This window comes from Sorex araneus, chromosome 2 (genome assembly GCF_027595985.1).
Source record: "Sorex araneus isolate mSorAra2 chromosome 2, mSorAra2.pri, whole genome shotgun sequence".
Taxonomy (NCBI): domain Eukaryota; kingdom Metazoa; phylum Chordata; class Mammalia; order Eulipotyphla; family Soricidae; genus Sorex; species Sorex araneus.
In genome coordinates, this window is record NC_073303.1 from 89,654,483 (window position 1) to 89,679,689 (window position 25,207).

General features: G+C 37.9%; 1 protein-coding gene across 2 annotated transcripts in view; it reads left to right on the forward strand.

Annotated features, from left to right (window-relative positions):
* Positions 1-25,207, forward strand: part of FAM135B (family with sequence similarity 135 member B) — a 354,762-nt gene that overhangs the window by 308,546 nt on the left and 21,009 nt on the right. For both annotated transcript variants that reach the window (XM_055126148.1, XM_055126147.1), the window contains exons 11-15: positions 7,099-7,254; positions 8,041-8,114; positions 16,295-16,449; positions 20,136-22,095; positions 24,406-24,572. In XM_055126148.1, coding sequence (XP_054982123.1) covers positions 7,099-7,254; positions 8,041-8,114; positions 16,295-16,449; positions 20,136-22,095; positions 24,406-24,572 — 2,512 coding nt within the window. The remainder of the gene's footprint in view (positions 1-7,098; positions 7,255-8,040; positions 8,115-16,294; positions 16,450-20,135; positions 22,096-24,405; positions 24,573-25,207) is intronic.

Genomic DNA, 25,207 nt, shown 5'->3' on the forward strand with positions numbered 1-25,207 from the left:
ATTCAAATGAGTCAATGCTCAAGGCCAAGTTTGTCTTGACAAGGAAACCAACAACACCGCCACCTCTACTGTAGCATGTTCCGAGGAACAGTTCTTTTCCAGTGTCAAAATGGCGTCATGTGTTCGATGCCTTCTCATCTTGGTCAATCCAATGATGTTGTAGTTGTTCTTTCGTGCTTGCTCCAGCCAGTCCTTGATGGAAGCTTTTGATGCCAGCGTACGTGCATTAAAAGTGCAGTCATTTTAGTCCTTCTTCGTTTTGGCAGGTGAGTTTGGCCCTGAGATTTTATCAGCCTCTCCTTGTTGGTCCTTCTTAATGCTGCCATATTAGGGGCTCTAACAGGGTCAGGGGAATGAAACCCATTTTTGGTACTGTTTTTGGCATATTGAATACACCACGGGTAGACAGTCAGGCTCAGCTGTGCAGGCGGGATACTCTTGGTAGCTTGCCAAGCTCTTCAAGACGGTTGGAGGCTTTTAGGGTGGTCTACAATCGCCATTATAGGTGTTCCAATGGTTCACACCATATTTGAACCCCATCAAATATGGTGCAGTAATTAAAAAAAGCGTTACAAGATGAGTATTAAGTAAATAGGGTATTTATCATATCACAATATCACTGGCACTGTCATCCCGTTGCTCATCCATTTGCTTGAGTGGGCAGCAGTAACGTCTCCATTGTGAGACTTGCTGTTACTGTTTTTGGCATATCAAATATGCATGGGTAGCTTGCCAGGTTATAGAAACAAAAATAATCAAGTATACCTTAAATATCTTAAAAATAAATCAAGTGTAGCTAAAATGCAGTATTATGGGCCTCTTGTGTTTCAATATATATGTAAGTAAAGAAAACAGAAAAAAGTGCATGCCAGGTTAATTGTAATGTGCAACTATGTCAAGAATTTCTATTTTAGGCAATTAAGAAGAATGATGTATGGCTTTACTTGTATAGTAATTAAAAAGTTATATAGTATGACTATAATCTTTATACTGCACAGTTTAATACTATATGATATTACTTATGCAATGTGTAAAACTCAGTGTTATAATAGCTATGCAGGAGAGGACTCCAGAGAGTAAGAGTGCAGAGTTGTTTTAATGTTTTAATATTTAATCAAAACAAAAATCCCTATTAATTTTTATTTTAAAATCCTTGAATAAGTAAGAGTGTACTCCAGGGTCTTCAAGCAGCTCCCTGCAAAGTTGTTATACCTGGTGACTCTAACTTCAGGTGGGAAATCAGGCCACATTGACTCTATCAATAAATCCCATGAAGAAACAGTGTCTAATGACTTTCTCCAGTTGTTTGCTAAAGACGTTGAGGACAGGGTTTTGTTTCTTGAGGTGCCATGTCAGCCCTCTAGCAAATAACTGGACAAAACTAATAGATACCCACACTCCCTCTCTTCTGTTACCTAACCACACTTCTGAAACAGTTGACTAATATGGTTAATTCAAAATAAAGCCCAGGGCAACACAGTTCTCCAAATCAGGGCCCATCCCTGCAATTTGGACCTTGACACCAATGTAAGAGAGCAACCCATTGCTTCTCCATGGATTCACATGGGTAAAGAGGCAGCGTATTGCCATCTAGTGACTAATCACAGTGGACAGGGTGTACACCCAGTAAAGGGTGGGCATGTGCCTGAAAACTACCTCAAAGGAGCTACCAATGTGTGTACTTATTCCATGTAAATCTTACAAATATTATTAAGCACCCATTATGTGCCATCCCTTCTTCATTTTGTTGGTAATCTGAAGGTGGAAGAGACTTCTGTGGGTCTAGCAGCTTTGCCTCCTGTGAAACAGATTTGTTCACACACAAGGTAGATGCTGTTAGCAGGGGCAAGGTTAGGGCTGTGAAAACACAGGTAGGGGGCATCGGGCTCTATTTGAAGGAATGGAAATAAGACAGATGGTAAGGAGACACAATCAGGAAAAAAAAAACAGAGTAGAAATCTATTCAATTCAGGGAACTTGGGGTCACTATGGTTCTATCCCAGTGGTAATGAAGCTGCTAGCGTGGGCTGAGGGAAGGAGGACAGCTGTAAAAGTGGATTGGAACAGAGGAAAGGGTCCTGCTGTGATGCCTGATTAAGACAGATATGGGGATGGAGCGTGTTCTCTGCTGTGGATGGAAAGTTTCTAATGAAACTCAGCCACAAGATTTAATGAAGCAAACAGGTTCAACACATTCGACACATGCTGGGCACCATCTGGAAAACAATTGTCAGTTTTCTTCTTTAAAAAAGACATTGAAACAGATTTTTTTCATGCAAAATCCCTTTCCTGATGTTCCCAAACATTTTTGAGAGATCCAACTAACACAATTATAATATTTATTGAATAATCATATAATTACTATCTAATTACCTGGTCATGAAATAAATTGAATGGAGGGGAAAGCCCACTCTTAGTTAAGTTCACAATCTTGCATGAAAGGATTAAGGGGCAGAAAAGGAAAATAAAACAAATATGCAAACAAAAAATAAACATTTCGGAAACAAGGAACAACAGAGGGCTGAATCTCAAAATGCCAGAAAAGGAGGTGTTTCTTTTGTTGTTTGTTTGTTTGTTTTGTTTTGTTTTAGAGGAGAAACATGTTTATTGTAAAGAATGACACTTTCCACTTGATTTCATGATTTTCATAGCCAGGACATTAGTAGTAGAATTTTCATTTTTTAAAAAAATACAGCTGTATACTTCTTTGATGTTTTTTTCATTTATTTTCCATTCCTTTTCATATGCTAGGCACAGTTTTAAAGACAAAGATACTCTTTTTTAAAAAAAATTTAAATTAAAAAAATTATTAGTGAATCATTGTGGCGTACAGTTACATACTTCTTTGATGTTTTTTCATTTATTTTCCATTCCTTTTCATATGCTAGGCACAGTTTTAAAGACAAAGATACTCTTTTTTAAAAAAAATTTAAATTAAAAAAAATTATTAGTGAATCATTGTGGCGTACAGTTACATACTTACAAACTCTCGTGCTTGCGTTTCAGTCATACAATGATCGAGTACCCATCCCTCTACCAGTGCCCATTCTCCACCACCAGTGATCCCAGTATCCCTCCCACCACCCCACTTCCCCCCCATCCCCACACCACCTCTGTGGCAGGGCATTCCCTTTTGTTCTTTCTTTCCTTTTGGGTGTCATAGTTTGCACTAGAGGCATTGAATGGCCATTGTGTTTGATCTATAGTCTATGTTCGGCTTGCATCTCTCAACCCGAGTTGGTCCTCCAAATACCTGTTACTTGGTATTCCCTTCTCTATCTGAGCTGTTTTTCCCTGCAGCATTTGAGGCTGGATTCCACTAGACCTCCTGGTCCTTATCTCTACTATTCTTTGGTGTTAGTCCTCGAGCAAAAGGAAGCAACACCTGACCAGGGAAGCCAGGATAGTGGGCTATACAGAGCAAGAACAGTTCAAGGACCAGGAGGTGATTCGACTTGTAGACCAGAAAACACATTTCCAAAGAATCGTGAACCTGGGCACTGCATTTCAACAATTCTCTAGGATAGAACAGACGAATCTACCGTGGTGAAGAGAGGGATAATGGATATTCGAAAATGAGAAAACATATCCTTAGGAAACGTGTAGCCTGATCAAAAATATGGTTCTTGGAAAGAACTGGGCATACCCAGATCCCTTTATCCAGCATAGAGTGCCTAGAATAATGCAGGTGTACTGGAGAAAAGTAGAAATACCTAGAATAGTATATATGCACTGGAACAGAATGTGAAGTAGTCAGAGAAAAGTCTGGAGATTTGAGCTACGGAATGGAACTGGGGCTCAGTTTAAGAGTTTAACACTTATTTTTGGTGAGGATAACTGTTTATCTATAGATAAGCAATCTATAGATCTTCATTTAAAGATTAGTCGTTTCTGGTCAAACACAAAGCCAAATTCTCTATCCTGTATGCTGTCTTCTGGCTGAGCATATTCTCTGTACTCAAATCTAATTCTTAGTTTTCTCTTTCAATCCTTTTCATCCTGGATTTTGAACTGGACTGAATGGACACCTTTCTTTCCCCTGTTTTATTTTTGAATCTCCAAAAAAGTTGCTGCTGGAAATAATACTTTCACTGAAAGGAAGTAAAGGCCATTCGTTCTCTATGGAGATTTATACCTTATGCAGTCATCAAAGACTGACCTTTCCTCTTGGGAAAAGCAGCCCATAGATGCTGTAGCTGACTAATGTGCAGCACCTGGAAAATAGCCATTAGAGTCCTGCTTTGTTCTACATATTAGTTATGTCCTATCACATCCTTCAGGGATGCTATCAGTGTGCAATCATCACAAGGTGAATTTATACAAACATAAATGTTGCACTCTCCTACTTATCTAGGCCAGATTTAGGGATCACTAATATATGCACAGTCTATTGTTGGCCAAAGAATCATGTCATAATGACAAGACAAGCACCACAGAGCATATACAAATGTTCTTTTTTATTTTGAATACTGATTTTTCAGATTTATAAGTGGAGGCATAGCATTAAGAGAAGTGAGAGGTGGGTTTTAAATGACTTCTGTATCACTGCATCACTGTCATCCCATTGTTCACCAATTTGCTCTAGCAGGTGGCAGTAACGTCTCCATTCGTCCCTGTCACGTGTTAGTGTAGCCTGATGGCATATTGGGGGCTCTTTCAGGGTCAGGGAAATGAGGACCATCGTTGTTACAGTTTTTGGCATATTGAGTAAGCCATGGGTAGCTTGCCAGTCTCTGCTGTGCGGGCGGGATACTCTCGGTAGCTTGTCGGGCTCTCTGAGATGAACAGAGGCTTTTGGGGAGGTGTCTAACCACCTTTACACGTGTTTCCAGTCTACCCAATATAAGCTTTTGGTCGACTGGCATGTTGAAAGTTTCTGAACACTGACATACACGCACCTGCCTGCATCTCTGGGCAGCACCAGGGACATCTGCAGACTCTGGTTGATCTTCTTGACATTGATGGGTCCGGGCAGGCGGCAACTCTGTGGCCGCTGCCATGGTTTCTCCATGTCTCGCCAACACCATTCTGTCTGAATCTTGCAAAACACCCAGCAATGTCCGTCAGGAATCATGCATAGAGTTCTGGCAGGGATGACTTACATGATATATTCTTCTGCTTAATTCATGACAGAGGCCCCTATAGCTTTCAACTGTTTACCTTTCTATCCCCTACAATGAATGAGGATCCTTTAGGAAGAGGTAGAGATACGCTTTTATTTAGTGGTATATTTCTAGTCTAACCATATGTCTGGGACATAGAAGATGCTTATTGGATGCTTGTGGAATAAACCATAAAGCCGAGACATCAATTATCAGGTTCTGACAACTGTATCCCTATGTTTCCTCAGAGATTTGATCTTTCTGATTTTATTTTCCAGAATTATTTGCCACTAGAAATATCTCCAGGGCTAACCTGAATCCATCTAAAGATTTCCTTGTAAAGTTCCAGGTCACATTTTAAATTTCTTTAAGAAAAAATTGAATGAATAAGGAAACCATCTGACTAGTTAATTACCATGAATTTGTACAAACTTTACCAACAACGCTTAGATGCTTTTCTAACACCTACTTTGTAGAAGATAGTACTGTGGCTTTGTGGCTGAATTCCTGTAGCTGATTCCTCGCTCTGTGTTAACTGATGTTGCTATGTAGTCCCTCTGAGTCTCATTTTATTTTTCCATTAAATAAAGAGTACAATAACTGCAAATGGTTATTGCAGGGATTTTAAAGGAAGAGTCTATTTAAAAATTTCTACCTACCAAGTAGATTTTAAAAAATAAAAGCTATAATGATTGCAGAGTTCCAAGTTTAAAATGCAATGGAACGTATTGTTGAAATGAGAAAAATAAAAAGGACTTTTTATCATTAAAATAAATAAATAAATAAAGATGATTTTAATGTAAAGAAAAGAAAACAGTAAGACTCAAACCTTAAGACAAGAATTTTCTTCTAGACATTTATTTCACTTTCAATTCCACGCATTTTTTTTTATTCTAGACTTTTTTTATTACTGTATCACCGTGAGCTACAGTTACAAAACTTTCATGTTTCAGTTTCAGTTATACAGTGATCGAACACCCATCCCTCCACTAGTGTACATTTTCCACCCTTACTCTTTGAAGGAGTTGGGGGAGGTGCTTACTTTCAGCCGTGCTCAGAGCTTACTTACTCCTGGATCTACAGTCAGGAATTACTCCTGGAAGTGCACAAGGGACCATATGGGATACCAGGGATCTAACCCATGTTGTCCGCATGCAAGGCAAGCACCCTACCCACTGTACTAACCCTCTAGTCTCTTTCCAGACATTATTTTCCCTTCCGACCTCCTGTAAGTTTACATAACCAGATGGTTCCAATTTGTAGTGCTTGTTATCAGTGGCCTTTTCAGAAAGGGGCTATCATGAGTCCAGAAAAGAGTTCAAGTTTGTTTAATCTGAGGTTTCAAAACATTTCCAGTGATCTCATTAGTTATTAGAATCCTGGTAGCACTGTAGTCCCATTGTTCATCGATTTGTTCAAGCAGGCACTAGTAAGATCTCCATTGTGATACTTGTTTTTTACTGTTTTTGGCATATCAAATACACCATGGGTAGCATGCCAGGCTCTGCCATGCAGGCGGGATATTCTCGGTAACTTGCCTTGCTCTCCAAAAAGGACAGAGGAATCGAACTCGGGTCAGCCGCGTGCAAGGCAAACGCCCTATCCTCTGTGATATCGCTCCAGTCCTGGTAAACTTGCAAAATAGCTGATCAGTATCTGTATTGCAAACCATTATGCCCAAAAGGAGAGAGAGAGAGAGAAAGAGAGAGAGAGAGAGAGAGAGAGAGAGAGAGAGAGGGAGAGAGAGAGGGAGGGAGAGAGAAGTGCCTGCCATAGAGGCAGATGCTGTGCGGGGAAGTGGCAGGAGGGTTATAGGGGATATTGGTGGTGGGAAATGTGCAGGTACAGTGGTGGAGAAATGGATGTTGGAACATAGTATGACTGAAACTCAGTCATGAAAAAGACTTGTTTAAAACATAACCATCAGAGAAGACTTCAGGAAGAATGCTACGGTGCTTCATGGAGTATTAGTAACTTTGATCTCTTGCCTCTCCAGATATTAAGCAATCCAGAGAAGATAGCGGAACACATAAGTAAAGATCTTACCTGGCTCACCTCCCATCTTATGGCACTTTGGACCCAATTTCTAGATACAGTAACTTTACATTCTCAAGTCACCACTTATCTCACCCAGGAACATCACTCATTGCGGGTAAGAGGTTAGGTATAAATTCTCTAATTACATGCCAGTAATTTCTCAAGGAAGCTTAACAACAGTTTATATGCTGTGAGAAAAATAGGGATTGAGATTGATTTTAGTAGAGAGGGTTAAATTTCTTTTTCTACTATGAATCTACTTTAATGTTTTTATGAACTTATGGAGCCTACCAAAGTTTTCCTCTATTTGTGTACAGTATCTACCTTGTTTTTCTCTGATGCTAAAAGAGTCCATCTTAAGGTGTATATTATAAATGACTTCAAAGTGTTTTTAAAAGTTACATGTCTATGTCAGCCATGAAGTTTAGAATATTTCTTTGTCATCAGTTTGAGTGTAGGCTGTTAGTTGTTAAAACACAATGAAAAAGTGATGGTCTTGACATTTATAACAAGAAGGCAAAAATATCTGAATCCATAAAGAGCTTAGAAAGTACTCATGACTGACTTTACTAATTCCATTTTGTCTACATTTAATCATGACTCTATGTCTGAGTATCTTATATTTGACTAGGAGAAATAGACTAACTAGAAAAAAATAATAGAAAGCAGTGCAAGGACAGATTTATTAACATATAAAATTGTTTCGAGGAACTAGATATTACCTTCTAGCCTTCTGAGAGAAAGGAGCTACAAAAGGGTAGAAATACATTGTTCGCAAACCCCTGAGTATTAAAACAATTCTGCCTTGTTAATAAGTATCACAACTACAAGAATCTCAATTAACTCAAAATTGAGACGATATGCACTAAACAAGTTATTCCATTTTATGTGTTATTATTAGGTCCGAAGGTTTTCTGAAGCTTTCTTTTACATGGAGCACCAAAAGCTTGCAGTCCTGACCTTTCAAGAAAATCTGTAAGTAACTCATTGTGTGCCCACGTCATATCCTAAAATTAGCCACCCAATACATTCTAATACAAAGTCACTTCCTTTCAGTTCTGACTGTGAAGGAAAGAAGCTTGCCACCCCTGCACATTCAGGATGCATTTTCTCTGCAGGAAAGTAAGACACATCGCAGAGGCAGAAACTAGCAGGTGGCAGAGAGGGTCGATAACCCAAGTTTTCTTTTGTTGATTGTCATTATGGTTGTATTGATGGGATCGAAATTTCTCAGGTTATCAAAGACAAATTTTACTGAGTCCACTTTGAAAAAAGAATTTCAAGTTGGGGTTGGCTGTAAACTATGTCAGAAATAACAACAAAACAGCAATACCATTTCTCTGAGAGTTACAGGAGCTCCAAAATTCATTGAGCGTAAGAATTTAGACTCAAGTGCTTAATTATGAAGACATAAATTTCTAAGTTTTTCTTCTTCTAGGAAAAATTAAAAGTGAGAGGTTAACCAAAGAGGAGGAGGATGTTCCCTGTGATAGATGTCCTGAGTGAGTGGATATCTTAGTGAGTGGACGCTGTCTACAAGAGGTTATGGTCTTTGCTGCATAAATCCAAGGATTCCTTTTTGTTTCATAAAATTTAAGTCAGTGGAGTAGTGTTTGCAACGCCTAGCAAGTTTAGCAGGTGAAACTCTAAAGATTCATTCATCAGTCAAAGACAGACCTAGAAAATATTCCCATTGTCATATTTTCTCCCCATACTTTATTCTGTTTGGATAACATAATGACATTTATGGTTCACCTAATAGGTTCTAAAAGTGCGAAGGGCACTTTTAGAACACATCTGAATTTTCAAACAGCCTATGTAGAAATATATGGTATTTCAATATTTCATTTATACCAATCTTAGCCAGCAATCACTATGAGATGCAGTTACAAAGCTTTCATGATTGAGTTTCAGTCATAAAATGATAAAACACTCATTTCTCCACCAATGTACATTTTCCACCACCAATGTACCCAGTATCTCTCTCTTCACCACCAGCTCACCCCACTCCCTGCCTCTATGGCAGAAAATTTCCATTTTTTACTTTCTCTGTACTTTGGAGCATTATGTTTGCAATACAGATACCGAGAGACCATCATGTTTGGTTCTTTGCCTACTCTCAGCACAGATCTCCCATCCTGATGTTCCCTCCAACTATCCAACTATAAACAAATTGGACTACATTCAACTAAGAAACTTCTGCACCTCAAAAGAAACAGTGACCAAAATAAAGAAAGATCCCATTGAATGGGAAAAACTATTCACCCAATACCCATCAGTTAATGGGTTATTGTCCAGGATATACAAGTCTTTAATAGAACTATATATGGGGAAAAAAAACACACCTCTAACCCCATCAAAAAGTGGGGAGAAGAAACGAACAGAAACTTCCTCAAAAAAGAAAAGCAAATGGCCAAAAGAAACATGAAAAAATACCTACACCACTAATCATCAGGGAGTTGCAAATCAAAACAGCAATGAGATATCATCTCACACCACAGAGACTGGCACACATCCAAAAGAACAAGAACAACCAGTGCTGATGTAGATGTGGGGAGAAAGGGACTCTCATTCATTGTTGGTGGGAATGCCTGCTGGTTCGGCCTTTTAGGAAAGCAATATAGGCATTCCTCAAAAATCAATAAATTGACATTCCAAAAATATAATTTTTAAAACTAAAATCAGAAGAGTTTATCTGACCTATATAGACATAATTGCCATAGAGCAAAACATATGACTTGAGAAAGTAGCATTTTGAACCACAACAAGTCATACTTTAAATATTCACATACTATGTTCTCAGGAAATATGAATGCATGAGATGGCAGACACTTACATACTCTTGAACAATTTTGGCAAAGCATGAGCAACCTGGAAAGTAAAGATTCTACGGTTTTTAGCTAACTTGTATTCACAATCCTAATCTTTCACTGATGCATTGATTCCCTGAGAAAGTTACAATGCTATTGTTTTCTTCTTTTTTAATATTAATTCCGTCACCAGCAATTGTAAAGTTATCCAGTATGTATGATGTTCCAACACTGTTCCTTTACCCATGATGACTTCCACCAACCAATGTGCCCAGTTTCCCTCTCACCTCTACTGCCCTGAGTGGTAGCTGATTTGTTCCCTCCTCAGTCACTGTGTTGTACAGTACTGTTGTTGAAAGCATATCATGCATAAATTTTAGCTTTGTCATGTCTTTAAGGAATTAAATAGATAGAATAATAGGAATATTTATACACAGAAATCATAATATAAGCCACACATTATGTTCAGAAAATGTTAGATGTTGGCTGATAGTTCAACAAGTGTCATAAATATCAGCTCTGAATGGACAATGAAGAATAAAGCTAAAATACTGTCCCTCAGGCTAGAGAGATAGTACAGGGGTTAAGGTAAGCACCTTGCATATAGCTGATCCCAGTTCAATCCTGATGCTGCATATATTGCTCTAAATACCTTCCAGAGTGATTTTCTGAGCACCGAACTAGGAATCATCCCTGAGAACTTATAGGTATAGACCCAATCACCCTTTATATCTCCAAAAAGATGCATCCTCATGGGTCTCTATATGGGATAAATAGGTAAATGATTTAATTTTAGGTAATGAAAGTAAATAAAAAACAAATTGAAGAAAGGACAAGGAAAGTTATCAAGATCCTGGAAAATATCATCATCAATGTTCAATTATTTCTTAAAGCAACAAAAACAATCAAACAAGAATGCCGATCTATTACACTGACTGATTTTCATAGTGTGAGTGTTTCTACAATGGTAACTTTCAAGATCCTAATGAGGTATCCTTAAACAAGTAGTTGGGAAGAGATATACACAGTTAGATCTTGTCAGTCATCTTAACTGGCATCAACACAAATCTGGCCATAAACTAAGAAGATTTTTGTTCTCAGTGATAAGAGAAAGTCATGTAAAGATGTGATGCTTGGGAAAGACTCACTACAGCTTTGACTATATCATGATATGGAAGAAATGGAAAAGGTTCTTATGTTTATAAAGGTTCTTGTGGGAGTGTAAAATGTTTAAAGAATAGCAATAAATCAAGTTTGATTAGAATTAAGTGAGCAGCAAGAGAGGAAGTAATGGGCTCAATATATTTGGAATTCTACGGGTTAATATACATAATTTTTACTTTGTATTGTGATATGATTAATGATTTTGGTTTTAACTGGCAAATAAGCCATTAAAAGATCACAGATTTCAAATCTCCTATACATAGTTTAAACATTAATTTTGTAACATAATGCTTATGCATTAAACTAGCCACTGACTAGTCTCCTGGACTACTACATGAATGTAATAAGGAGATCCCCTCTTTTATCTAGTATCTGTTTAGGGTGAACAATGAGCCAGACACCACTTGGAGGGTTGCAAATTCAGCAGTGAACAAAATAGGCAACTTCAATAACCATGGACCTTATATTTTTAATACTAGAAGTCATATAAATATTATCCTAATATATAATATATACTAATATATAAGATATAAAATACATTATATATCAGTGTAAAATGAAAAGAGTATTTTATTGAGTTACTAGAGAATGGATTCCCAAGTATACATTTTAACAAAGATATAGAGTAAGGGAGAGGTTGAGTCATGTACATATTTAGGGAATTATAATTTTTATCACACATTAATTATAGAGATTATGCAGATGGGCTACTGTTCACCTTAAAGTAGACAGTAACCTATTCTATAAAGGCCAGAGTAAAATAGAAATAATATGATTCGGGAGGAAGTAAGCTTTAATTAAGTCATTAAAAATAAGAACTATTGAGCTAGAGAGGAGAGTTTCATTTTTGGCTGAGAAAGTTACTATTTAAAAAGGAACAAGGTGCTGTGCACACAAATGAATCTTCAACTGAGATGATGGGCAGTTACTATGCAGTACCAGCAATACACATGATAACTTGGAAATCAAGGCTGGCGAAAGAAGATAAAAGTTTACAGTGATAACATTCTGCTCACATATGAAGTAGAACCCTCTGAAATTAGGATGGACATTTGGAAAGGCAAATTGTCTTAGGTAGTAGTCAACTGTAAAGGCTCATCTTGTTCAAGGTCAAGCAAGATTGTGTTTCTTAAACAGTGAGTCACAGTCATTTAGTTGACTGTGGGAGCAGTAGTGGCTCCAGAACCTCACTTTTAGAAAAAGGATAGAATGAGGTAGGCTAGGATAGGGTAGAATAAGATAAGGTAGTGTAGGGTAGGATAAGACAGGATAGGATAGGACAGGACAGGACAGGACAGGACAGAATAGAATAGACAGGACATGACATGACATGACATGACAGGTAGGATAGGATTGGATAGGATTGGATAGGGTAGGATAGGATAGGATAGGATAGAATAGGATAGGATAGGATAGGATAGGATAGGATAGGATAGGATAGGATAGGATAGGATAGGATAGGATAGGACAGGATAGGACAGGATAAAACAGGATAGGATAGGATAGGATAGGATAGGATAGGATAGGATAGGATAGGATAGGATAGGATAGGATAGGATAGGATAGGATAGGATAGGATAGGATAGGATAGGTAGGATAGGGTAATATCTATATGCTGTTGGGATGTAATCCTGCAGTCAGGGTAAATTTGACATTAAAATAAATTGGCAATAACTAGGGCCTAATTGTACTATACGTTAGTTCTCTTAAAATTACTCCTCTTGCATCAATAAAATTTTATGCACTTTGGTAAGCAGTTCCCATTTCCCTCCTCCCTCCTGGGAAACACAACTCCTACTTTCAGTACTAGAAATTTTAGTTTCTAGTACTATTTTAGATATTTAATTTAAGCGAAATTGTTCAATATTTGTCCTCTTATGACTACCTTTATTTCACATAGGATACTTTACTTGAAATTTCTTCACTGTTATGTATTACAGAATTTTCTTAATTTTAAGACTAATTATTTCCCATTGCAGCAAAATTTTCTTATCCACTTAGCTACCCATGGACATTATACTTGTTTCCATATTTTGCCTACTTTGAGTATAAATATCCAGAAGTGAGATTTCTGAATCATATAATATTCCTATGATTAATTAATTTGAGGAATACTCAGGATGTTTCCTTTAGTAATGCACAATTTTGCATTTACAGTAATGGTGTTCAAGGGTTCCAAATTTTCTACATCCTCCCTTGGTTTTTCTTGCTTTTCTTTATCTTGGAAATAGGCATCTGAACGGGTACAAAGTGGTACCTCATTATGTATGTATATGTAAAATACATTTTTTAGAAAATTTAAATCATATGAAGCACTGATTTAAGTAATTTTTTTCTGACCCAAAAGCCCCTTAAGCTCATGGAGCTACATTTAAGCAAGGAGTAAAACCAGCCTGCATAAAATAATTTAGATATGAAACTTTAGCTCCTTTTATCCTGTATATATTAACGACTTTGTTTATCACATGCTTTATTCATTATAAACTCCTTGAGTCTGAAATCAAATGCTTGAAGTATGATTTGTCTACATTGTCCTTAAGTATCTTGGAATTCAATCAAGATATTGCTGCTGCAACAATGTGTATGTGTTTGTGTGCATGTGTGTATATGTGTGAGAGAGAAAGAGAGAGAGAGAGAGAGAGAGAGAGAGAGAGAGGAGACAAGGATTAAGAGATGGACTTGCGGTGCCAGCAATGTGCAGTAGATTTGTATAGTTTTAGAATCAACAGATTAACATGTGGCATCAGACCAGAGTCTGAACTGCATGGTATTAACTGCAGACGTATTAGCCTTGCTGAGCATCAAAGTCCATGTCTCAAAAGCATAACAAGCAGACATTAAACCTCATCCTCAGGCTTAGACATACATTTAAAATCAGTTATAAACTGAACCATAAGTTTTAAGATCAGATAACACATAAGAAGTGTAGAATTTGAGGCTGGAGAGATAGTTTAGTGGTAAGGTTCTTGCGCTGCATACAGTGGTACCATATTTGGTCCCCCAAACTCCACCAGATGTTATTCCTGAGTACAGCTGAAAACCAAAAATTAAAAAAAAAAATAAGTGTGGAATTAATTTCAACAAACATCCATTTAAATACTTAAGGTAAGGTTCTGCGAATTGCAGCCATCTTAGGGCTTTGAGGAAGAGAATAAATTCTTCTTCGGGTGTGGCAGGTTAACGCCACTCCAGGCTGTGTTCAGGGTTTACTCCTGGCTCTGTGCTTAGAGATCAATTCTAGCAGAGCTTAGAGAACCAAATGGGATGCCAGGGATCAAACCCAGGTCAGTGCATGCAAGGCTAGTACCCTACCATCATATGATCTTTCCAGCCCTGAGAATAAATTCTTCATCCTTTCTCTTTATCGTTATCAAACTCTAAACGTGTTATTAAACTATAACTCATAAATCAGAATATAAAATACCCTGTTAGTAGAAATATGTCACTGTCATCCCATTGCTAATCGGTTTGCTCAAGCAGGCATCAGTAATGTCTCCATTGTGAGACTTGTTGTTACTGTTTTTGGCATAATACACCATGGGTAGCTTGCCAGCTCTGCAGTGTGGATGAGATACTCTCGGTAGCTTGCCAGGGTCTCCAAGACGGGCGGAGGAATTGAACCCAGGTCTGTCACGTGTAAGGCAAACACCCTACTGTTATGCTATTGCTCCAGCCCAATAATAATATAGCAATAATGTAATAATTACTTCTTTAATAATTTAAATCAAAATTCTATAAATAAGACTAGGTAGCATGATTAAACTCTTTTAATTTGTAAAGAAGCAGGGAGAGCCATAGTTAGCTGTTCTCAGGGTTTACATTTGGCTCAATGCTAGGGATCACTTATGGCTGTGCTCAGGGGACCATATATGCTGCCAGAAACAGAATTGGCGTAGGTCACATGCACGGCAAATGTCCTAATCTCCCTACTGCCTCTCTCATCCAGAAGTGTTAGTCTTTATGCTCATGATATACATTGTTATCTCACAATAACATACCATCACCATTGTGTCTGAGAACCTCTACCAATGTTCATTCATTACTTCTAGATATGTAGAAATATGAAACATGCAAAAATTGTTATACATATACTTACTTATATTTGATACTGAGTATGCTAGATTTAGAGACATTATTATTTTGAATTCTACAGTTACACAGTTGTCCTATAGAAGTAGATGAGCTAATAGTTAGGGAGTTAAAGTGGAAGCTTCCAGAAGTCAGATTTCTAAAAACTAAGCAATGATCAGAGAGAAAAACTGACCATTAAGTATGTAATTCTTTCCCCAAATCACTGACCAGTAAGTCCCTCTTCTTTCCTTATGAAAGGATGACAGTTGGCATGGAGAAAATTAATGAATATTGATATTTTCATGCATTAAAAATCCCTTTTGCATAGGCTGAGAATTACGGAATAAACATTTCTGTTTCCTAGTTGGAATTAGATTTTCTCATTATTAAAAGCAATGAATGAGCTCCTGAAAAGAGACCAGTTTTTTTGTTTATCCATCATGAAACAAAAAATAAAAAAAAAGTAAAGTATGGTTCCAAGTTAGGAAGACGTTTTTACCCCTAATGAAGGAAACTGGTGCTCATGTAATATATCATAAAGAAGCTATTTTATGTGGTTCTTAGTGGAAATGTAACAAAATAAACTTTGAACCCTTAATACTACATCAAATTAAAGACATTGAAATAAAATATATGCACATTTAGCTATATACCATTAGTAATATATCATTCCTCAAAAGTACTAATATCAGATTTCCATCCATTTAGAAGTTCAGCTCAAATTGCATTAAAATTGTATGTGATGGTGCTGGAGCGATCTGACATTGGGAAAGGTGCTTATCTTGCACATGATCTTCCAGTTCTCAATTCCTGGCACCTCATATGGTTCCAGGGCCCCACCAGAATTAAGATCTCAGCACCAATGTGTGCCACAAGTAACAAACAATTTACAAACATATGTCATGAATCTCTCAATGTTTTCATCCAATCAAACAATGTATATTCTCTAACTCCAGCATTCAGACCAGTTCCAATACAAATCATTCTAGGCACCTGGGGATAAGTAGAAAATGGGGCAGAATTGAAAGGAGGATGGCAATTGTCAGAATTTGATGTATGTAGATACGTATATTTATCTTTGGATTCTTACCCGGTCCTTGTATTCCATAGGATCCAGTCCCACAGTCAACTGTCTCTGGATGTTAGAAACTCAGAGTACCTCACCACCATGCCCCCACTGCCAGCAGAGTGCCTGGAAATTGATGGTGACTGGAACACACTGCCAGTTATCTTTGAGGACAGATATGTGGATTGCCCTGCTACAGGTTTGTCTGTTTTGTTATAGAAAGACTCAAGAATAAGGCTCATCAGTGGTCATCAGGTGTCCAGAATGTATGACAATGGCATCCGAATAAGATTAATGAAGTATTTGGTGAGATCATAGAAAAGAAGCAAGAACTAAGGTTAATAAATGTATCAATGTTACATAATTTCCATGACATTGACAAATCAATATAACAAGAGTACAATTTTTTTTTTTTTGCTTTTTGGGTCACACCCAGCGATGCTCAGGGGTTACTCCTGGCTTTGCGCTCAGGAATTACTCCTGGCGATGCTTGGGGGACCATATGGGATGCTGGGGATCGAACCCGGGTCGGCCGCGTGCAAGGCAAATGCCCTACCCGCTGTGCTGTCGCTCCGGCCCCCAAGAGTACAATTTTATAAATGTCCTGACTCCATGGGTAGAACTGTATTTAGTGCCTCAATTTTTTTCACTTTAAAAAATGTAAATCAAATTCTCTCTGTCACCAGAATACAAGTGTGATGGTGATTTTTTTCTTTTATCAAATATGCAATTCAAATATAAGGTATTTTCTAGTTGAACTTTAATGGCATTCATTTCAGAATTCTGTGGAGTTTCTACTTTTTACCATTATGCAGAAAAATGCTTAAAAAAGTATATCACACAAATAGATTTTTGAATGAGTGGTTCATTTCGGGAAGAAAAGAAGCATATCCATGCATGTTTGTTTGTGGGTAATTCCCAGATTGCAGCGTTTTGCTTGTGCTGCACAGTTTGTTAATGAAGCAAAACATCAGTTGGAAAGAACCTGGTTCTGACTGGGCATTCAGAAAATGTCAATTCTCTTGCCCTTTCAAAACCCTTATCATGCTATTAGAATGATAGCTTAAAACAAAAATTTAGGACCTATACTGATCTTTAAGTGCTTTATTCCTCTAATAAAAAAATCTTACAAACTTGATTTTACAGCTAGAACTTGAGGAATGACCAATGTAAATTTACTAAAGATCACAAAATAGTTAGGGCTGGAGTGATAGCACAGAGGGTAGGGCATTTGCTTTGCACACTGCTGATTGGGGTTCAATTCCTCTATTCCTCTTGGAGAACCTGGCAAGTTTCAGTCATGAAATGATAAAACACCCACCCCTCCACCAGTGTACATTTTGTACCAATGTTCCCAGTATCTCTCCCTCCACTCCCAGACCACCCCACCCCCTGCCTCTATGGCAGAAAATTTCCATTTTTACTTTCTCTCTGGACTGGAGCAATAGCACAGGTGGTCAGGCATTTGCCTTGCACACAGCCGACCTGGGTTCAATTCCTCTGTCCCTCTCGAAGAGCCCAGCAAGCTACCCAGAGTATCCCATCCCCATGGTAGAGCCTGGTCAAGCTAACCATGGTGTATTAGATATGCCAAAATCAGTAACAACAAGTCTCACAGTGGAGACATTACTGGTGCCCATTCGAGCAAATCGATGAGCAATGGGATGACAGTGATACAGTGATACACAATATAGTTTATACAAATCAATGTTTAAAAACAGTTCACTTCATCTCCCAATCCCATAGTCTGCCTACAATCTCTTTGTGATTGATGTCCCTTATGGTTTAAATGAGTGTCTATTTAAATTCAAGAGTTCCTGCAATCTGAGATTTTCATGTTATTTCAAATCCTAATGATTTCCAAGGACACTGCCACCTTGCAAAAACACTATTAGCTTATTCGCAGTTGTCCCCTGACATCTAGTGTCAATAGAGTGAATGACAGTTAAGATGTGTACCAACTACAGAAATGGCACCAACCCAGTTGGCCAATAAAACCTAAAATATTGCATTGAGACTCTGTGTCCACACATACACACACACACACACACACACATGCACAAAGTCATGTTTATATTGATTAGAGTTATTTAATTTAGATACATGAAATTTTAAGAATTAGGGAAATGTAAAATAAGTGCCCAATATTAGACTGTTAAAAATTTTTTTAGATTGTCTTCTAATTTTTTCTGTCCTAAACACATTAGAAGATTCTTTAGTGACTATGCAACCTACTCACCCAATTAATATGTGCCGTTTTCTTTCGAGCATTAAGTATTTTAAATGACCTCTTTTATCTGAACCCCATCGTGGAACCTAGAATGTGAAGTCAACTCCTGGGGCTTTATTCTTGCAGCTTCCCTGATTTGATTCATTAACTCTCCTCCTGACGAAGCTCAATTCTGGATATAGTCATTATTATTTTTCTAGGCAACCTAGAGATGCCTGTGTGTGGCAATGTTTCCCAAGATTTTAAAAATTCCTTAACATCAGGAACTAATTCATTACTATAGTTTAACTCCATTTTCCCTTTCCCTAACAAGGGAAATATTTCTCCCTGTTTGCAACATTTTACTCTGTTATGAGCTATGTCCCTGAGGCTCACTGGCTACTATGAGTTGATGAGATTGAAGAAAAGAAATTTAAAAAGTAAAAATAATGCTTCATTTCATAACTTTCAATGATTTTACAACTGTCAGAGTATCAGGGTAGAAAAATTGTTTCCCTGATTCTGAAGCACATTTGATTTTATAATCAGTACATGTAAGATAGGTAATTGTTTTTGATATTTAGCACTGTTAGCACAGTCGTCCTATGGTTCATCGATTTGCTCAAGTGGGCACCAGTAACGTCTCCATTGTGGGACTTGTTACTATATTTGGCATATCGAATATGCCATGGGTAGCTTGCCAGTCTGTCCGAGAGGAACAGAAGAATCGAACTCGAGTTGGCCGCGTGCAGGGCAAACGTAAGGATATTTGGATTAGTAAAAGATAAATTTAAAATAATTATATCTGGCAGCTTTATGTTTCTTCAGTGAAAGTCTGACATTAATTACTTGGTATTAGGCCAAACTTCAGAAATTAAAGTCACTGTCCCTGATAAGACTTTCATCACTTCAGATAACAGTCACTGACTTGGGTGTTTCCAGTTCACCTACAATTCTGACCAGCTGATTATCAAATAAGGGATATCCACATCATCTCAGGTTAAATACTTGCTAGAATAATTCACAAAATGCAGGGCGGTGCTATGCTTATGATTATATATTCACTATTTAAGCATATAAATAATAACCCTGAAAAAAAGAATTATATTAAAGGATGCCATGCATTGGAGCTTCCATGCTTTCAGAAGTGCCTCTCTTGATGAATCAGTGTGTTTGCCCAGCACTAAAGGTGACTTGGAGACTCAGTGACCAGAGATTTTAATTGAAGATTTATAAAGTAATTATGATTGAGTCACTGATCACAATACTAAAGCCAATTCTCTACTCCCCTCCTCATAGATTTTGCTGTGTATCCTGGGGCTCAGAGTTCCACCCTACCTACATTTTATCTTTAGTTTTAATGTAATGGCAAGTCACCATCCTTAGACATCTGGTACAAGCTATTATGGTCAACCTGAGTAAAACCAATAGCAAAACAACACACACACACGCACACACACACACACACAAACAAACAAAACCACATTAATCTCACTTGGGAAATTCCAAGAATTTAAAGATTACCTACTGGAAACCAGAAACAAAGGCTAACCAAAGTTTTTAACATAAAATTAGTCATATGAATACATTTTGAACACAAATTTATAAATTATGTTATATTTTCTTTTTTATTTTAGGGCACAATTTAACTTTTTACCCTAATTTTGCTGTTTCAGAGGCAGGTACCACCATAACGAATCTCAAAGTTCAAGAAGAGGGCCATATTATAAACAAAAAACCATCTATCAGGGAAGACCTTGTTTTGTCCAACATAAAACAACCCCAAATGGACTCTGGAGAGCTCATTAGGTGTTCAGAGCCAGATGAGACTGCAACCACTCCAAATCATACTGGCGAACTCTCAGAATCTCAGGTATATCTGACAATTGGCGAATTCCAGAACAAAACAGATTTTCCTAAAGATGAGTCACAATCTGACCAAAGGTTTGAGGTTGGAGCACATTCTGTTGCAGAAGTGGACTGGCCCAGAAGGAGTCCAGGCCCAGAGGATGCCCAGGCCTCAACACTGACTTACATTGATGTGAAACCGAGCAATAAGAACCCCTGCAGAAATGAGCCGACAGTGGTCATTAGCACTCAGTATGAGAGTGGGTGCTCTGCAGCAAACTCTGACTCAGATGGAACCGTGATAAGCCAAGAGGAAGTAGGTAGAGGTCATCAAAATGCCATCTCATCAGAAAAATCTATGCCGCATGAGTTACGTGTTACAGGGAAAGGAGCTGACCAGGAGGGTAAACTTGTGCTACTGAGTCTGAAGCTCATGCCGTCTGAACCTTGCGTCACCGTAAATTCTACCCTAAGGGATCCTTTGGACACGAGGGCTTCCCCAAAGGACCCTCACAAAGAACAGGAAGATATGTCACTGCTCTCTGGGGTCATCAAGAGATCTTCTTCCCTCATCTCTGATTCAGGCATTGAGAGTGAACCAAGCTCAGTTGCCTGGTCTGAGGCTCGAAGCAGGGCCCTTGAGCCACCTAATGATCGGGAAGTCTTACACCAGCTGGTTCGACGACATGCTCTGCACAGAAACTCCTTAGAGGGTGGACACACCGAGAGCAACACGAGTTTGCCAAGTGGCATTCAAGCATCACTTACCTCTATTAGCTCTTTGCCTTTTGAGGAGGAGGAGAAGGAGTTGGCACTCACCAAACTGACCAAGTCTTTATCTGCACCCCAAATCAGTAGCCCAGAGGAGTCTTCTGAAGATACAGAAGCGGTACTTCAAGATGAAATTGTTACTGAAGCTTCAGTTGAACATATCAAGAGCAAAGATTCCCCAGAACACTGCCCACAACTTTGTAAAGTCTCCAGAATCCAGGATAATGGGGCAGAAGATTCCTTTGTAGAGGTGATTTTAGATGCTGACAATCAGCAAGACCCCGGTTATATAGACATACCCCAAAGTAAAGAAAGCCAGTTTGACCTCCAAGCATCCTGTTGTCTCGATGACAGGACTGAAAATTCTCCAGGTGTTGAAGCCAAAGGTCACAATTTTGAAATACCACATAATATAGCAATTGGAAGCCCTATGAACAGATCTGTTACTAGAGAACTTACGGAAATTCCAAAGGACATGGCCAAAGACTTGAATTCGGGGAATAGTTCTCAGTCCCAAAGCACCATCATAGGAAATGAGGCAACCAACCACCACCAGGTGCCTGAATTGAACTGTATGTCAGCTGCTGAGTCCGTTGTGAAAAATGGCTCAGCTGGCACTGTTGATGCTACTACCACTTATAGCAGAAGAGCTGACACCTTCATGGAACTTGGACTTAAAGCAGGCACTGTGTGCCCCACTGTGACTCCTTCCCTCCCCTCCCAAGTTTTGGAAAACCAAGAGCCAAGGGCATGCAATTCCATCACAGTGTCACAGCAGAACTCTTCAGAGACCTTCACTCTGGACAGCCTGAAGACCGTGGAGGTCATCAATTTATCTGTGTATTGCACTGCCACGTGTCTCCCTTTCTCATCTGTACCCAAGGAGACTCCTGCCAGGGCTGGGTTCTCTTCCAAACAGACCCCATTTCCCATCACTCATCAACCTTTGGGTTCCTTTGGAGTAGTTTCTACCCATTCTAGCTCGCTGGAGGAAGAAGTCAGTGAACGGATGTTTAGGTGAGCTTACTGATTGATGGCTTGCCTGACCCAGCACAATCTTTACATTCCTCCACATATTTCTCTCATGTAGACTATTTCAAAAGTGAGATATTAGTCATTTTCTAATTTAAATAATGTAATGTATTCATATCATAAAAATGAGATCAGTAAATAAGCCTACATTTAAATATGGGCAAATAATATTCCAAATAACTTCTTAATACCTTTTTATGTGTATCCTAAAATTTTTAGCAAAAATAGTGTTGTTTTGTACAAAATGTCTTAATTTCTATACTAGGAACAATTTCTATTGTATAAGTTTATTTTTCATTATTATTGTAATATTTAAATAGTGTTTTATTATATAGATATATCATGATTTAAGTTTACCTTTCAATTTCATCTTTGTGTCACTTAGGAATGATATTGTAGCCCTCACATTTTTAGAGAACCATTCCTTAAGTTCCCTTAAGATATTTTTGTGACTATATTGCCACATTCTAATCAAGTCTAATATTAAAATCAAGTTTAATAACTTAATTTTGCTCTTATAGTGGCAGGATACAGCCCTTCATCCCTGTGTTGAATTAATAGGCATATTTATGCATAGCCTATAAATTAAATATTTGAGAAAACACGGTATTGATTTATATTTTTCAAAACAATCACTCTTACTTTTTTAAAACTGTTGAAGTACATATTGATAATGCTTCAACAGAAATTTTTCAGACATTAAAAAATTTGACTCCCATATTCTATAATAAAGCACTGTAGCACTGTCTTCCCCTTGCTCAAGCGGGCACCAGTAATATCTCTATTGTGAGACTTGTTCTTACTGTTTTTGGTATATCGAATACGCCACGGGTAGCTTGCCAGCATCAGTATAACAAATATATAAAGATATGGTTTTTTCTACATTTATCCTATTATTATGTTCACAGTCTAACAGGGAGACATAGAGATGAGGATAGTAAACTGGCATAAAGATTCCTTAAATGGGATTGTACATGTGTATATAATTGAGTCAGACAGAAGGGTGACCCAGTCTCCATTGAAAGTGACCATGAATAGAGATGGTGAACAGCAGATATATTTTAGTGATAATACCTAGGCTGAGGAAAAATTATAAAAGAGATGCTCATGATGACAATGATAATGATGTTGTCATACAAAAGATAATTTACTTGTAGTTTTTCAAATGTTAGTCTCATAAATTTTGCACAAATACATGACTTAGTACCAAAAAAAGTTACGAACCAATAAAATGGGGCTTGGGGGCCACATCGAGTGTACTCACGGCTTATGTCCTGACTCTCAGGGATCACTCGTAATGGGGCTCAGGAAACCATCTAGCATGCCCAGCATTGAATTCTGGTTGGTCACATGCAAGGCAAGCATGTTATAGCACTCCAGTCCCAGTAGTGTTATTTTTCTTTTACAGATGAGTAAATTCAGGACAGAGAGGTTAAGAAGTTGACTTTGAGTTAGTAATTGCCAAAAATAATATTTTGACTTTGGCGATGAGAACATAGAACTTATTTTCTTCATTGGTTCACCACTGCAGATAAGCAGGCAAATGGCATAATAATTATTTGGCAATGACATTTTATTCAAACTAACCCGTATAAACACAAGTGCTTTAACAAGTTAAGCAACATAAGCCATGCAGGAAACTTTGAGAAATGTGTCTTTTTGGAGACTGGAGAAGTAGGTGTAGGTGAGCTATGTGACCTTATAAACTAGGTTCAGAATTTTTTTCTCTGGGGAAAACCTTTTCAAGAGTGTATGTATCCTTCTAGCAGGATGTATCCTTCTAGCAGGATGTATCCTGCTAGTAGGATAGAATTTGAAGTGTTATTTAGTGCAGGCGCCGTATAGAAAATATGTACATATGAAACCATTAGTCTTTTGTTTTCTCAAGTGATATCTTGAATCTTTATTCAGAACAAAGCTTCTCTTTGTTCTGATCTCAACCCTGTTGAGATCTCATTTTTTTAATTTTTTAAATTTTTTTACTTTTGTTGCTTTTTCGGTCACACCCGGCAATGCACAGGGGCTACTCCTGGCTCTGCACTCAGGAATTACTCCTGGCGGTGCTCAGGGGACCATACGGGATGCTGGGAATCAAACCCGGGTCGGCCGCATGCAAGGCAAACGCCCTACCCGCTGTGCTATTGCTCCAGCCCCGAGATCTCATTTTTAACCTGAGGCTCTCAGCAGATACTTTAGTGTAGATACTCACAACTCCTACATCCGATCTCAGCAGCTCATCTCCCATTCAACATGGAATATGCAGCTTGGTTTACCATTAATTAGTTTATTCTCCAGTTTTTATCAGGCCAAAGAAAAATTTAAAAAAGAACTGAAGATTGATGGATTTTTGTACAGTGACTTATCTGTACTGGCTTCTGATGTACCATATTTCCCACCAGAGGAAGAGGAGGAAAATTTGGAAGATGGGATTCATCTGGTTGTCTGTGTCCATGGGCTGGATGGTGAGTTATTAAAATGTTCTGTCCTTAAATTCTACACTTTTAACCTCTGCTAATATTTATGAATCCATTTACAATAAGTTGTTTCACTGTGCCTTCACCCATGTCAGACTTTTTAGCTAGTGATATTTCCTTTTTCTACATTGATTTCAGTGCTTGTTATTAAATTTTATCTGTTCACTTGACATCAATATCCCATTTCACTCTACACAAGTACCACAACATACAATTTCAATAAAAGTTCATTATTTCAATAAAAATAATCAGTTTGACAATTACATAAAGATATGTTTTTTCTAGAGTTATTCTATTATAATGCTCATAGTATAACAGGGAGACATAGAGATGAGAACAGTAAATTGGCATAAAGATTGCTTAAATGGTATTGTACATGTGTATATAATTGAGTCAGACAGAAGAATGACCCAGTCTCCATAGAAAGTGAAACAACAATATTTGAAAATACTTGCTTAGGAAAAGAAAACACATTTCACTATCAAAAATCAAGTATTGGAGGCATTTGTTACACACAAAGAATAATGCTAAATGAAGTTGTCATAAAAATAAAATGATTGCATTTAAATTTGGCAGTTCCTTTGTCAGTAGACTGTCAACTAAGACTGACTCTCTGTCACTCA